This window comes from Adiantum capillus-veneris, chromosome 1 (assembly GCF_014529385.1).
Source record: "Adiantum capillus-veneris isolate H3 chromosome 1, ASM1452938v2, whole genome shotgun sequence".
NCBI lineage: Eukaryota > Viridiplantae > Streptophyta > Polypodiopsida > Polypodiales > Pteridaceae > Adiantum > Adiantum capillus-veneris.
Window position 1 is genome coordinate 29,138,969 of NC_140931.1, and position 13,637 is coordinate 29,152,605.

Below are 13,637 nucleotides of genomic sequence, written 5' to 3' on the forward strand. Positions count from 1 at the left end.
ATTTGCATTGGGAGTGACAAGGTAGTCGTGAGTAGCTTCATACCGCAGACCGTCTGTCTCAGGGGAGTGCTTAGCAGCGATGTTCATTGTCTCTTGTAACATGCATATGTGAGCATTTGTGTTACATTGTGATGTGCCAACCAGTGAATATTCCTAATTGGGTGAGATTGCCTGGGTATGTTATCATTAGTGCATCGAGACACCCATTACAGATTAGCGCGGTCTGGGTGTGATGGCTAATTTTGCTACACCAATATATCAAGAGCTCCGATATACTGTAATTGCAGACGATTACTCTTCTTTCGAGAAGGAGGGATGTCGCAAACGGCTGCCATGTCAAGCCACTGAAGACCCAACGGGTTGGGGGCTCCGAGACTCACCCGTAGATCCCGGCCGAGGGGCCTAAACCCTAAGAACAGAAGTAGCATAAGAAATTTTATCGACTTGCAGAGTCTTGCCGAGTGACCCAATTTGTAAAGCGAGTTCGCACCAACTTATGGGACCCCGTCCGATGGGGCCCAAGTGCCTAGGGGCATTCAATAAATAAATCAAGACCCAGACACACCCCCATAAAAGCTTGGGCAATCCACAGATGACGTTGCAAGCTTGTACGACAACTTTTGCAATTACGCTGACAAGCTTTACGGACACCCGTGTTTTGCACTGATTGCTGACATAGCAACTGTACGGATCTTTGAATTTTACGTTGGGGCTTTTGGGTGAGATGCTTTTGGACCAAAAGTTTCTGGGGTTAATGCTTTTCATGGGCCTAGGGCCTTTAAATACGTGCCATGGACTTATTCTGTGGTATGCTTCCGTGTGACGTGTAGAGGATGGAGTACGGGCGTTGTTCTGAATTGAAGCAATATAAAGAAATACCGAAAGGGCGCCAGAGTTTGGGGCCAGTGCTCACTTGGGGTGGAACTCTACGTCTCATGTGTCATCAAATATGATGTAGAAGTCTTAGTGTCATGAGACTGTGACAAACACTAACTTTATTTGTTGGTTTCCTTCCCTTGACTTTTGTTTAATTTTTGGGACCCTCTTTTTGAAATCACAAATGCCCGGACATTGCATTGCGAGTGTAAAACGGTCGTTGGCTAAGAGTTTCACCTGCAGGAGTCAAGGCCAGGCAACCACCAGATGGTTGAGCCGTTCGGCACTGAAATTTGACCACGTTAAAGTCTTTTAGGCCTTGCGGCAAGACTTCATAAGCTGGAGGGGGTCAGGAATTAAACCAAATGGGACAGATCGGACACATGTCAGTCGGAGAGCAATTTGCAAGTCAACACACCATCGAGAAGGCTCATTCCCGGCTTGGGGCACCCAAATAAGAAAGTGGAGGCTGCTTTTCAGTTTTGTGAGAGCATTTTGTGGTTTGAAGCTTTAATGGAAAGCTTGTCTTCTTCCCTCATCTCATGTAGCGCGATGATTTTCTCTTGTACATCTCTCTCTTCCCTTTTCGCATATGGTAATGCCCCACTAGTTGGGCTACTCAGATGACCATGTACAATTCTGTGGGTTTTATGCGTGTTTGCCAAGGCAAGGTCCTTCTGAATAGGAACTGGATTACCTAATTGCTAATTGTCCACAAGTACGCCCAGTTCCATCGTGAAAAATTGCAAAAATAGAGAGTTTTTTCGCGTGAGAACTTGTTCAAATCAAAGGGGAAATGTCCCATTGCGTGTGAGAGCTCCCTAGACACGTGAAGATGTGTTTGCTCCACTCAAAACGATCCAAAACAAAGAATTACAGCCTGCTTTTTTTAATTGCAGGTTTAGGGTCTCACACCTAAACTGCAAGATAACACAAAGGAAGCCTCAGGGAAACCTTGGGGTGGTTATACAGGGGTTTGGGCACTTGACAATGACCAAAACAAGAAATTACATCATGCTGGAATTGACCTACAGCTCACCGGACAGCTTCGAAAATGCAACTCCCAGATGTGTACTTTTGACCTAGAGGGGTTTTGTGCTGCTATGTTGCCGAAATTGGGTCGAAAACCTGCAATTTCAGACCTTGATAGATTTGAACAGCTTGGTGAGAGATAGATGAAAGTGTTTGGGTCGTTTGTTTGCAATTGAATAGAGAAATATTGAAAGGGGCGCCTGTCTTTGGGGCCAACAGGGTGTCATTGTCTCCTTGGGAGCACTCTAGCTACCCAATCATGGATTGTTTTGAATTGGTGAATTCTTGTTGTGGGTTCATTTGTGAAGTTTCTGTTTTCCATGAAGTGGAGGGAAATTTAGAGGACATAGTTTTGGGTGAAAGCTAAAGTTCTAAGGACTACAATGACGCCCTTAGAATTGCTCTTAAGCAAGAAATGAAGCACAACAAAGGTAAGTTGAAGGAGAACAAGTCAAGTACCCCGTAGAACTCTTAGAATCAATAGAACGGTAAAAACCATGGTAATTCTTCTTCTTTTTCTCAATCTTCCTCTACAGCTAAAGCACAGACCTCTTCACCTAACACTGACAATAAAGGAAATGCTAAAACTTAGGAAACCCTTCAGTTGACACCTGATGTAAAATCTACTCAAGGAATAGTAGGAGGTTAGTTAAGTCCTTGAAGAAAGAACCTAGTATGAAAGGAAAAAGATGTTTTAAGTGTCATACTAAAGGTCACATGAAAAGAGATTATCCTACAAAAGAACCCACATCTTTTGTTAGTGTCATAATGGTGCCAAGTAATGCGTCCCAAGTTTCTCATGATCATCTAGATGAGTCTCTCATGAAGTGTTATGTGAATGGTGAGTGCATAGTGATCTTGTTTGATTGTGGTAGTATGCATGATGTGATTAGTGACTCTCTTGTAAAGAGCTCATGCTTAGTCGCTATTCCAATGGATCCCATTGCGGTTTCTGGATTTGTGTGTGGTATGCTCTCTTCCATCACGCATGAATGTCCTAATGTGACACTTTGTGTTTAGTAGGAATGTTTTTGTCACAAGTTTGTTGTTTCTTCTCATCTGGATGTGATATGATATTTGGCATTAAGTGGTTTCGTGGGATTGATCCACAAGTTAGTTGAAAAGAGAATACGCTCACTTGTGAGGGTGCATCATCCATAATCATTTGTGGTCATAAAAGCATCCCTTACGTGTCATTAAGCTGTCACTCTCATGTTTTGAGAGGGGACTAAACACAGTCCAGTAGCATCTCTTAATACACAGTCCCATAGCTTAGAAAAGAATCAATCATTGCATGAGAAGGAACCTCTCGCTATTATTCATTCTCCTAAGCATGAGAAACATTTTGTGCATGATAGAGGTTAAATTTTTCATAAGGATTATCAGTCCTTCAAGTGGCTCCAATTTGTACCGAGTACACCTTGGAGTGACCGTCAAGTTAGATGGTTCCAGTCTTGTGAGCAATTTGGTGGTTTGATTGATTAGCACTTACCATACAACATTAGTACCAAGCCAAGGTAATAACCGCATACGAAGTACCTCTTATCAGTAGTTCATCAACTTATTAATAAGTGACATTTTAGCCAGCAATTACCAAATCGTGGGATTTCTTATGAGATTGCCCGATCCAGCTTTAATCCCATATTTAAGTGACCCTGGTCATTTCTAAGGCATAAATTAGTGCACGCAGCATCTTCAACATTTTTCAGCCATCAGTCCATCACTAACTTTAGCGGCAGAATCAGCCAGCATTTTCAGATTCCAACCCTAGCTTCGTCGCCAGAAAGGTGCAGATCAGCCCAAGCGTTTTCAGTTTTCAGCCTAAGACCAGATCAACGATGGGGGCGGGGCGGGGCGCTTGGAGGGGTTTTCGGGACCTCATCTGGTGTTAGGATTCTTTCTATCTCTATCACTCATAGAACCTTCATTCACAATATTATTCTTTCTTCTCTCTTTAGTCTTTGCACATCTCTCATGAAGTAAAAGGAACTCTCTCATGAACTAAAGGAACCTTGTGTATGTACTGAGCACTCATCCTGAGTTATCACCTTAAATCACTTCCGCTGCACATTACACACCAAAAGAGAAAAGCACAGGCAAAAGGTGCCTTATTGAGGAAGGCACGTTGTTGTAATAACAAACAATGCTTAGTAATCTGTGTTGTACCGAATAAAGAAGTATCTATAGAGGTGTTGAGCTTGGTGGTTCAAGGCCACCATCTCTCTATTGATTTGGAACACTCTAGCTCCCTACATCAGCATCTCATTCTCTATTGTAAGGTGTGAGCTTTGTCCTGGAGTACTAGAAAATGCAAATTCAGCAGATTGTGTTTCTCCAACGGAAAAAGATCGGCCATTGATCAACCAAGGAAAGGATGAGCAGAGGAAAATTGGCAGCAATAGCATTCGCATCCGCATTAGTAGTTTTTGCATCAGTGGTTTTTTGCATTGTACTTTTTTATTAAAACTCAAGACAAAGCTATGGCGACATCGACATCATTGGCACCAACAAGGTATGGCTAGAAGACAAAGACCATGAAGCAGTTGAAGATAAAGCATTGAAGAAGAGGAAGGTGCTCTTGGATTAGAGCGAAGCAGACATTTTTCAGGATTTTTTGCTCTTGGATTAGAGCGTTGTTTTTGCTCATGGATTGGAGTGTTATGTTGTTCGTCTCCTAGATCGGGGATGTATGTTGTCTGTGCTCCTGGATTGGAGTGTTGTCTTTCTTCATCAAGTTGTAGCCCAAAGCCCAAGGGGAAGAGTTTTGTCATCCTTTGTGGATCTGTCATCCTTAGTGGATATGTATTGACATCCTGTGTGGACACTATGTCATCCTTAGTGGATAAAGAGTCTTCAATGTATTCTTCCTAGTCCAAACCTCAAGGGGAGGATTGTAAGGTGTGAGCTTTGTCCTAGAGTACTAGAGTATGAGTCAAGGAGAGAAAAGGTGGAATTATCCCACATGTATTGGTGCAAGGCTGTAGAGCTACTTAAAGGGCATTTCATGAGTAAACAAACCATTCCATGTTTGTATTACACCTCTCTTGTTAATGGTGAGCTTGTGATGGCTTAGCAACTACTTAAGATCGTGTTTATGAGTCCAAGCTAATTCATCTTGGAACCTAATTTTCTTGAGTGATAATCTAGCCTACACACACTCACTTGTGTGCACAATGTTTGTCTTCATCCACCCCAGCTAGCACGATACCATTCCCATCATCTACCTCTCCTTTTCTATCATAGCAGCGGGTAATGGCTTGATACTGACTACAAGACATGAAAAATGATGAAACACAAGCAGGGGGGATGTTTCCCAAAAAGGGAAGCATTGCCACGTGGTGCCTTCTCTACGGAGAACAGTTCTCCCCATAGGTTTCCTATTTGGGAAGCACCGCATGGACAAAAAGTGGCCACACTGATGTTTAGGATATGAATAATGATAGTCTATAAAGGAATCTTCCAGACCTTAGGCTAATCTTTTGTTACTTTTGGGTCATCATGACTTCGGTCTATCATCTTATAATATCTCAAACTTATGAACTGTGATGTATCTATCTTCTTGAGATTGCTTTGTATCGCAGGATTAAGTATTTCTACGTTGTTTAAGTTTTTTCTGCAACTTCATAACTTTTTAAGATTTTTGCTTATTCAAGATGCTATTCTTAAAGTTTTCTTTGTACATTCTCCCCGTTCGTTTATGATGACATGGTATTTTTGTTTTCCCCCTCTCCAAATTGCTGTATCCCATATCCATATCTGCATGATCATCTGAATCTGTATTGCAGCTTCCCACAACTAGTTTTACTATTCTAGTTCTTTCACTTTGTCCTGTAGCAGATTTTGCAGCGCACAATCTTCACCATCAGAAATTGAGTGATGCTAAAAGTTGTCAGTGGACAATGAGGAAGGGTTTTTTGGTGAGCAACTAAGGAGTTTCCTGACGGAATAGTAAGGGTATCTGTCTTAGCTGATGACCAGAATAATGGCCTCAAGGCTAAAGAATATTCTATGACCCATAGGTTTTGGGCGAAGTGTCTGTTATGTTCATTTGGATCAATACCTATCACTTCCGTTTAAGTAATCTTACCTTTTGTGCATATAGAATACATGACAGCTTCTCCATTCTCTGATAATCTCTGAATTCAGGTGCTAAAGCAGTCACTATAAAAGCTTATAAAATGTACAGAAGCTTCTGGATTCAGGCATCGTGAAGTCAATCATAGCAACAAACCCCTTTCCACTCAGTCTCATATCCTCATCTGCAAAGGGATGGTTAACACTTTAGGAATACAGGCTGTTTGAATGTGAAACTGCTTCTGGATTTATGTATTGTGAAGTCAGTAAACTTACCAATCCCTTGCTCTATTCACTCAGTCTCATATCCTCTTTTGCAACTGAGGTATGGGTCAGTGATTTAAAACTAAGCTATCCCATGAAACAAGCAGGCTATGGGAATAGACCTTATTGCATAGGTGCAGGCAGGGCTATCGTGTTCTTGAGGTCTGCATTGAAATATCTTTGTTACCGTGTTTATTCTGAGAAACGTAAAATAAAATATCTAGTAAATTCTATATTTGCTCTTCATCAAACATTTCTTAGTAAGAGTAGGTCTTTTTTTTCTCAAGATAAAAATTTGTTATCAATTTCAGAGCCTTTTTGTGAAGAGAGTATGACTTCTCATTCTTGTGGACAGGGCTGTGGGCTCATTCTTTATCTGTTTATGACTATCAAGGTCAGTTCCTGTGTTTCTCGGATAGCATTCTTTGAAGTTTCACAGTATCATTTGTAATTTTTTCATGTCTTTTAATCCAGACTTATTGGATCGTGGTTGGAGAAGATCAGGCATGTTCCTATATAAGCCTGAAATGAATAAAACTTGCTGTCCAGCATATACAATCAGGCTCAAAGCGGATTCCTTCTGCCCGTCCAAGGAACAAAATCGTGTCATGCACCGAATGCAAAGGTTTGGGAAACTGTGTGCATACATGCGCGCACCTGTGCGCGGTTGTGTGTGTGTGTGTGTGTGTGTGTGTGAGAGAGAGAGAGAGAGAGAGAGAGAGAGAGAGAGAGAGAGAGAGAGAGAGAGAGAGAGAGTTCTATTAACATCCTTGTCGAGGCCAAAGCTGGCCTATAGGACAAATCAGCTATATCTATGATTACAATCCACTTTGGGTATCATCAAAAAAGAAAAGTGCATGTGCCAACTAACCTGAAGGCTCTCTTGACTCGTGAGAATTAGATATTACAAATGATAGAATCACCATGTGCATAATGTGACTAGTTGTGTGCATGTGTCAAGTCCATGTCTTTGACAAGGGGGGTGTGGTCTTGATTTCTCTGATAATAGCTTTTCCTCCTCTGTAAACTGACCATTTTCCTTGTTTCCTTGCTTCTCTAACTTTGGCCAATTCACTGGCTCTATTCTTTAGTTGTAGGGGTGTCAACTCATCTGAAATCCACACTGATGTACCTTGTAATGACCTGGTCTGTCTCATAAGTTTAATTTTATCACATATGTCATAATATCGAACTCTGGCCTGTTTCCCTTTAATTTGAATGTCGATTGGGTCAATTATGTCTACATCCACGATGCATCCTTCTAGCTGTTCGTCGGGGTTTGTACCCATTGACCAACCTTCTGGTAAGCCCCCAATTCTGATGACTCTCTCCAAGCTTTTCACTCTTTCATTCTCTGAGAGAGAGAGAGAGAGAGAGAGAGAGAGAGAGAGAGAGAGAGAGAGAGAGAGAGAGAGAGAGAGAGCCACCACCACAATGGCTGCCTCACACTTTGCTATGGAGACTTGACTTTCCACATTTGGCATCCTCACTAGTGCCTCCTCCTTTTCCGCCTACACCCACTAATGCTTCAACGCCACCACCCTCTGCCGCCCACCTCTCTCTACATGTTGCCCCTTCATCCACACAACCTCTTTTGTGTGCCCCAGCACGTCCTCATGTTCCTCGATCCTTCATAGCTAGTGCTCCAGTAGCTTGGTACTTCACACGGGTCGAGCGCGGTGGTGATGACACAGGTCCTTTATTGGTAAGATTGTCCATTTTGCGGCATGCGTAGAGCGCATGCTCTCTACTAGGTAGCGGCTAGAGTTTCATGCTCTCCTTCTGCCTACCTTTTACTGGCATGGTGACTTGGACAGAGGCTTCTGTTATCGGAGTTGCTCTTTGCCACATTTTGTAGGCTATCCACACTTTGGTGGGCTGCATTTCATCATGCATTGCCAGCGACAACCTTGCACATGGTATGGGGCCCATACAATGGCTATATGTAGAGGACAGCTATTGCTGCTGTTGGTTCTTTCTATGGACCATACTACACCGATTCCAGACACCATGCGAGTATGGTCGGAGTGTGCAATTGTTACCACACTGCAATGCTCTCCAAACTGCTACGGGTCTTGGTTTAGAATTGCTCGCTCCTTTGTCGTGGATAGCTCCTCCGATCTCTACCGCATTATGAGGATGCCCTTCCTTTAGCTCTTGTTTCATAGCTTCAGCCAGGGATCAAGAGTGCTTGGTATTGATTTTAGTCGTATAGCCATTGACACGGTTGATGTATGCCTGAGGTTTTAGGTTCATCATTGTTTGTCACATGGATTTACATATTGTTACTTGGAATGCCAATGGATTGCATCACACTAGCATCAATGGTACGAGACAGGATTTGCTTCGCAGAGATTTGGGCTCTCATGTAGAGTGAGACGTCGACATACTTCTTGTGCAGGAGCACAACCTATGTATGGACGGTTACTGTCGATATTGTAAGTTGTTACTTGGGGATTCTGTCACGGGGACGTGGCAACTGTTAACTATGTCACGAGGACGTGGCAACTGCTAACTTTAGTTGTTGGTTTCTTTCCAATGGGTTTTGTTTTATTTTGAGACCCTCTTCTTGAAGTAGCAAACGGTCGGACATTGTATGGCCAAAGTGAACGGTAGTGTCTCCCACAGATGGGTAGTGGTCGGCACTGGAATTCGTATGGTAAGAGGATGTCTAGGCTCAGAGCAAGATCATATAGGTCCCCCCGTCGCACTTAGCAAGTTGGTGGAGTCAATAAAGGCCTAAAGTCAAGGTGTGACTGCCAACAGAAAGTATCCGACAGTTGGGCCACATTGCACTTTTGGATGCGGTCCCAATGAGGATAGATGGTCAGATGACCATAGGGACCCCAATGGAATCATTTCCTAAAATTTAGGGAACTGCTATTTTGGGCCATGAAATGTGTTCGCGTCATTACCTCCGGTATGACTAGGGGAACATTTTATAACTCTGCCGCGAAGTCAACTGGGCGACCAGTCGGGAGATTTTTAAGTGGTGAACCCGAAACTGGAAAATGCTTGTAAATGCGCCAAGTGGCACACTCTGGTGCACTTTCCTCATGCAAGAAGAGTTGGCGCTGAATTTTAAGCTGAGAGGAGTCTCATTCACTCTCTGTCATCACAGGTTAAGAGCTATGGAGTGCTTCCTTTCCCCCTTATGTACAGTGCGGTGCGAGGAGTGATTCCCTGCACGCTACGCACTGCTCTATCTCCCCCCTACATGCAGTATGTTATGCCCCACTAGTGGGCTTTTCATTTGACCAATGTACAGTTATGTGGGTTCATGCGCGATTGCCGAGGCAAGAGCCTCTTGCACAGGTACTGGATTAGCTAGCGGCTAATCCCCTGCAGCTAGCGGCTAATCCGCACCCTATAGTCGGTCAAGAATATCATCAATCCTTGGGATAGGAAACCTGTTCTTGATGGTTTTCTTATTCAACGCACAGTAGTCGATACACATGCGCCAAGAGCCATCCTTCTTTTGCACTAGAAGCACTGGGGAGCAAAAGGGTGAAGAACTAGGTTGAATCAACCCTTTTTCTAACAGCTCCTCTACTTGGCCCATAATCTCTTTTTGATGGGCTGCACTAACCCTGTAGGAAGGCCTATTTGGTGGGCTACAACCTGGCACCAAATCTATCGCATGATCCTCAAGCCTCTCTGGCAGCAACTGAGACGGTGATGAATCAGAAAAACAATCACTAAACTCTGACCTTTCTTTATCTAACACATGTAAAATTTGATTGACAATTATCTGAAACATCACGTGCAAAAATCAAGTACGCATAGAGATGATTCTCAATTAGAGAAGTGATAGCCGAAGCTGATACAATAGGGAGTCTGTCCCCTTAAGCTTTACATCAAGGATGTGAGTTTTGCCCCTAAGCGGAAGGGCGATCCTTTTGTTGAAGACATCTAGCACTCCATGTCCAGGGATTCCCAATAGCGCATCGCACCCTTCCAGTGGCATGATATAAAATTCCTTAATGTCCACATATGACTCAATACGCAGAGTAACTTTCCAATGATAGGAGTAACACACTCATATGGCCAGGACATCCCAACCCTGCCTTTGCTGTGTACCCCATCTCTTTAGCTTTGATGCCCAACTTGATGGCCAACTCTACAGTATACAACCACTTTTTGAGAGAGAGAGAGAGAGAGAGAGAGAGAGAGAGAGAGAGAGAGAGAGAGAGAGAGAGAGAGAGAGAGAAGAAGAAGAAGAAGGAGAGAATTTTAATGTCGTAGGAAACTATCCCAAGTGACCTTAAAGATCTATCCGACGAGGAGAGTTGAACTCAAGACCTGTTATGTGTGTGTGAGTGTGTGTGTGTGTGTGTGTGTGTGTGTGTGTGTGTGTGAGAGAGAGAGAGAGAGAGAGAGAGAGAGAGAGAGAGAGAGTTCCATTATTTGTCGTCTATTAGTCAAATAGCTTTCTGAGAAAGAGTTAATAAAATGACCTTTGAAAAGAAGTTAATACAGCTTTTGTAGTTGCTGACTGCAACTATGAGTCGTCATGTCTTCGTTGTGCTTTATTTTGAATCTTCATTCACTTCAAACAAATGTGTGCTCACACAATGCCACATGGTTGCAATCAGAAGATGTGTGCTTCTATATATGGGTGGTGGAAGAAAAGGGGAATTGCCCATTGCACATAGCTTTCTCATAGAAATTCGCTTGCATGCAAGCAAAAATTGTTATGCTTTTGTTGGATGGTGGGGGAAATGGGGGATTGTACATTGCACACAATCTAGACAGAAGCCTATGAGTTTTATGGGGCCAATTGACCTTCCGTTACTTTCATATTGCAGGTACTTAGATGGGAGCTATACTGGTCCAGCCTCTACAGGGAAAGAAGATTCAGGAGTGACTGGTCAGCAGATTTCTGCCGAGGTTGACCGTTGTATGCAAGGTGGGTCTCAAAGAATGGATTTTTGTGACATGAATTGTGACAGAACGTCTAAGATATCAAACTTAACAGGAAGATGTAATGACATGGTTAACATTGAAAAGGTCCTCTCTAGTGCAATTCAAGATGTTATTATTGCATGCTGTATGGCTGGTCATCTTCCTGCTGACTTAGAGGTTCCACGGATTGTATTGCAAAAACTGAAACCAACTATGAGGAAACGAATAAAAACTTCCACAACCGGGGAAGTTGTTTACTCCTGCAATGTTTCCTTCTTAGTTGCTGCTGCATTATCGAAGCACAAAGAAGTTGATACAGTGTTAAAGAACTTGCAGCAAAGTCAGGATTGCCTTAAGAATCAAAACAACGGTAGTCGGAAGTTTTCTCCCCTTCAATTGGCTGAGCTATTTGCATCGAGGCTACAGATGAGAATCGAAATGCATGATTACGTTGTGGAAGCCTGCAATGGACACCTCAATTTCTTAGTTCAGAATCGCCCTAGTTTGGATGTTGCGAGTGCAGAAGATCTGCATCCAAGTAAGAGAGGCAATGGTGATTCTAGTTGTAGCAGCAAACCACAAACGGAGTCTTCAGTATCACCTTCTTTGACCCAGCACTTAAGACCAAAACGTATTCTTGAAGTTCGAATGAGGAGGTCTGCTTTCGATCCGGAAGAATTTGCTTTGTACAAACGATATCAGATAGCTGTGCACCATGACAAACCAGAGGATGTAAAAGAAAGCTCATTTGTCAGGTTTTTAGTGAACTCTCCGCTAAATTTTGTTCCACCCTCTAGATCTGGAACCGCATTTTGTGGGTTTGGATCATTTCACCAACAGTACTTGATTGATGGACGCCTCATTGCTGTTGGTGTTGTGGATATATTGCCATCATGCTTGTCAAGTAAGTATTTGTTTTGGGATCCAGACTTTGCCTTTTTGTCCCTTGGAAAATATTCTGCTTTGCAAGAGATTCAATGGGTCCAAAAGGCACAGACTGTTTGTTCAAGCTTGGAATACTACTACCTTGGCTATTACATTCATACCTGTCCAAAGATGCGTTATAAAGGGGCTTATCGGCCATCAGAGTTGCTTTGTCCTGTAAAATTCCAGTAAGGCCCTCCATCTTGATTGTTCCTATTCATGTGAAGGATGTAAACAATTTGCAAGCCAATATGCCTCACAGAGTTCAATCAATGCAGGTGGGTTCCTTTTGACATAGCAGAGCCGCTTCTCAATATACAACCGTTTCTCTGCCTCTCAGATCACTTTGATGAAACAATAAGACAGACTAGGAAGACTGATTATGTCAAGGATACGCAATCTGCTGTCAAAGAGAGTACTGAAACTAATACTAAAACAACAAAGACAGAGAACCTGAAACCAGATGTGTCATATTTGAGTGGGGCTGGAAGTAGTAGCAAGGAATCAGAAGATGTCAATAACATTTTGCTGAAGCTAGGCAATCAATTTCTTCAGTTCAAGGTATGCTTTTGACGTACTCTAGAGCAGGAATCTCATTTATTATTTCCCTTGAACGTCCATTTGTAACTGGGATCATGTTTGAAGCATAGCGTTTGCAAACATGGACGGCTGTACCTCAAAAGTTTAAAGATGCACTGGCATGCGACCTCCGCAAATACTCTCAAGTTGTTGGGCACGTCCTAGCATCAAAGATGGCATACGTCCTAGATTGACAGAGAGAGGCAATTGCTTTGCATTCACCACCCTTGGCTCTCCATCAAGGTGCGCAAACATCTGCTGAGGACGCGATGTACGCAATCTGGACTTTCTATTGGAGAAGATGGATTCTTAAAGGTCAGGTTTTCAGACGCTCTCTCTCCAAAGTAAGAGTGAGTTCTCTTGTTCATATGAGCATGAGAGGTCATGTTGTCGGCTATTCATACTGTAGGTATTGCTGCTGTAGTGAGAACCATTCGGATGACTTCTCCATCTAGCCGGGTTCTGTATGGATTGGCTCTCGCCATGGGTAGTATGTGAGCTTCTAAGAACCTTTAAGCCCGGAATTCACATTTTGTCAGTCATGATAAGATGTATGTAAAGGCTTCTTTGGCTGTTTTAAGGTGTGTGGGACAATATTGCCCCTTGAGCATTATGAGGCAGCTCAGCTGTCTTGTTTCAATTTGTGCTGACATGGTTAATTGTAGGCAGGTGTGGATAGCCTTCTTTTTGTGTGCATGTTATTTGGAATGCTAGTGTACGTTGCAAGGTTGTCTGCATGTAAATTACCATCCCTTTCCTATGTGTGATGGGGTACTTAAGAGGCATGGCGCTTGCAATCAAAGAGGTGGAAAGTAGTGCCAGGAGTGATGTGAAACTTTGTGGCGCAGAATCATTTCGATCTCCTAAACGGTCTGGGCTTCACCAAGCATAGCTATCAAAGACGTGCCGAAATTTTTCTCTGAATTGTTGGCATGAACAACATTAATTGTTTGCTTTGTTTTTGTGAACCTTCTCTAATTCTG

At 42.9% G+C, this 13,637-nt stretch overlaps 1 protein-coding gene across 7 annotated transcripts in view; it reads left to right on the forward strand.

Annotated features, from left to right (window-relative positions):
* LOC147464476 (arginyl-tRNA--protein transferase 2-like) overlaps nt 1-13,383 on the forward strand; it is a 117,006-nt gene extending 103,623 nt beyond the window's left edge. For 2 of the 7 annotated variants that reach the window (XM_086515201.1, XM_086515194.1), the window contains exons 3-7: nt 6,602-6,640; nt 6,721-6,871; nt 11,055-12,263; nt 12,354-12,636; nt 12,726-13,383. In XM_086515201.1, coding sequence (XP_086371327.1) covers nt 6,602-6,640; nt 6,721-6,871; nt 11,055-12,263; nt 12,354-12,636; nt 12,726-12,848 — 1,805 coding nt within the window. In that variant the 3' untranslated portion in view covers nt 12,849-13,383. Of the gene's footprint in view, nt 1-6,557; nt 6,641-6,720; nt 6,872-11,054; nt 12,264-12,353; nt 12,637-12,720 lie in introns of all 7 variants that reach the window. The other 5 variants (XR_015188476.1, XR_015188474.1, XM_086515212.1 and 2 more) reach the window with 5 other exon arrangements.
* Nucleotides 13,384-13,637: the final 254 nt, after the last annotated feature.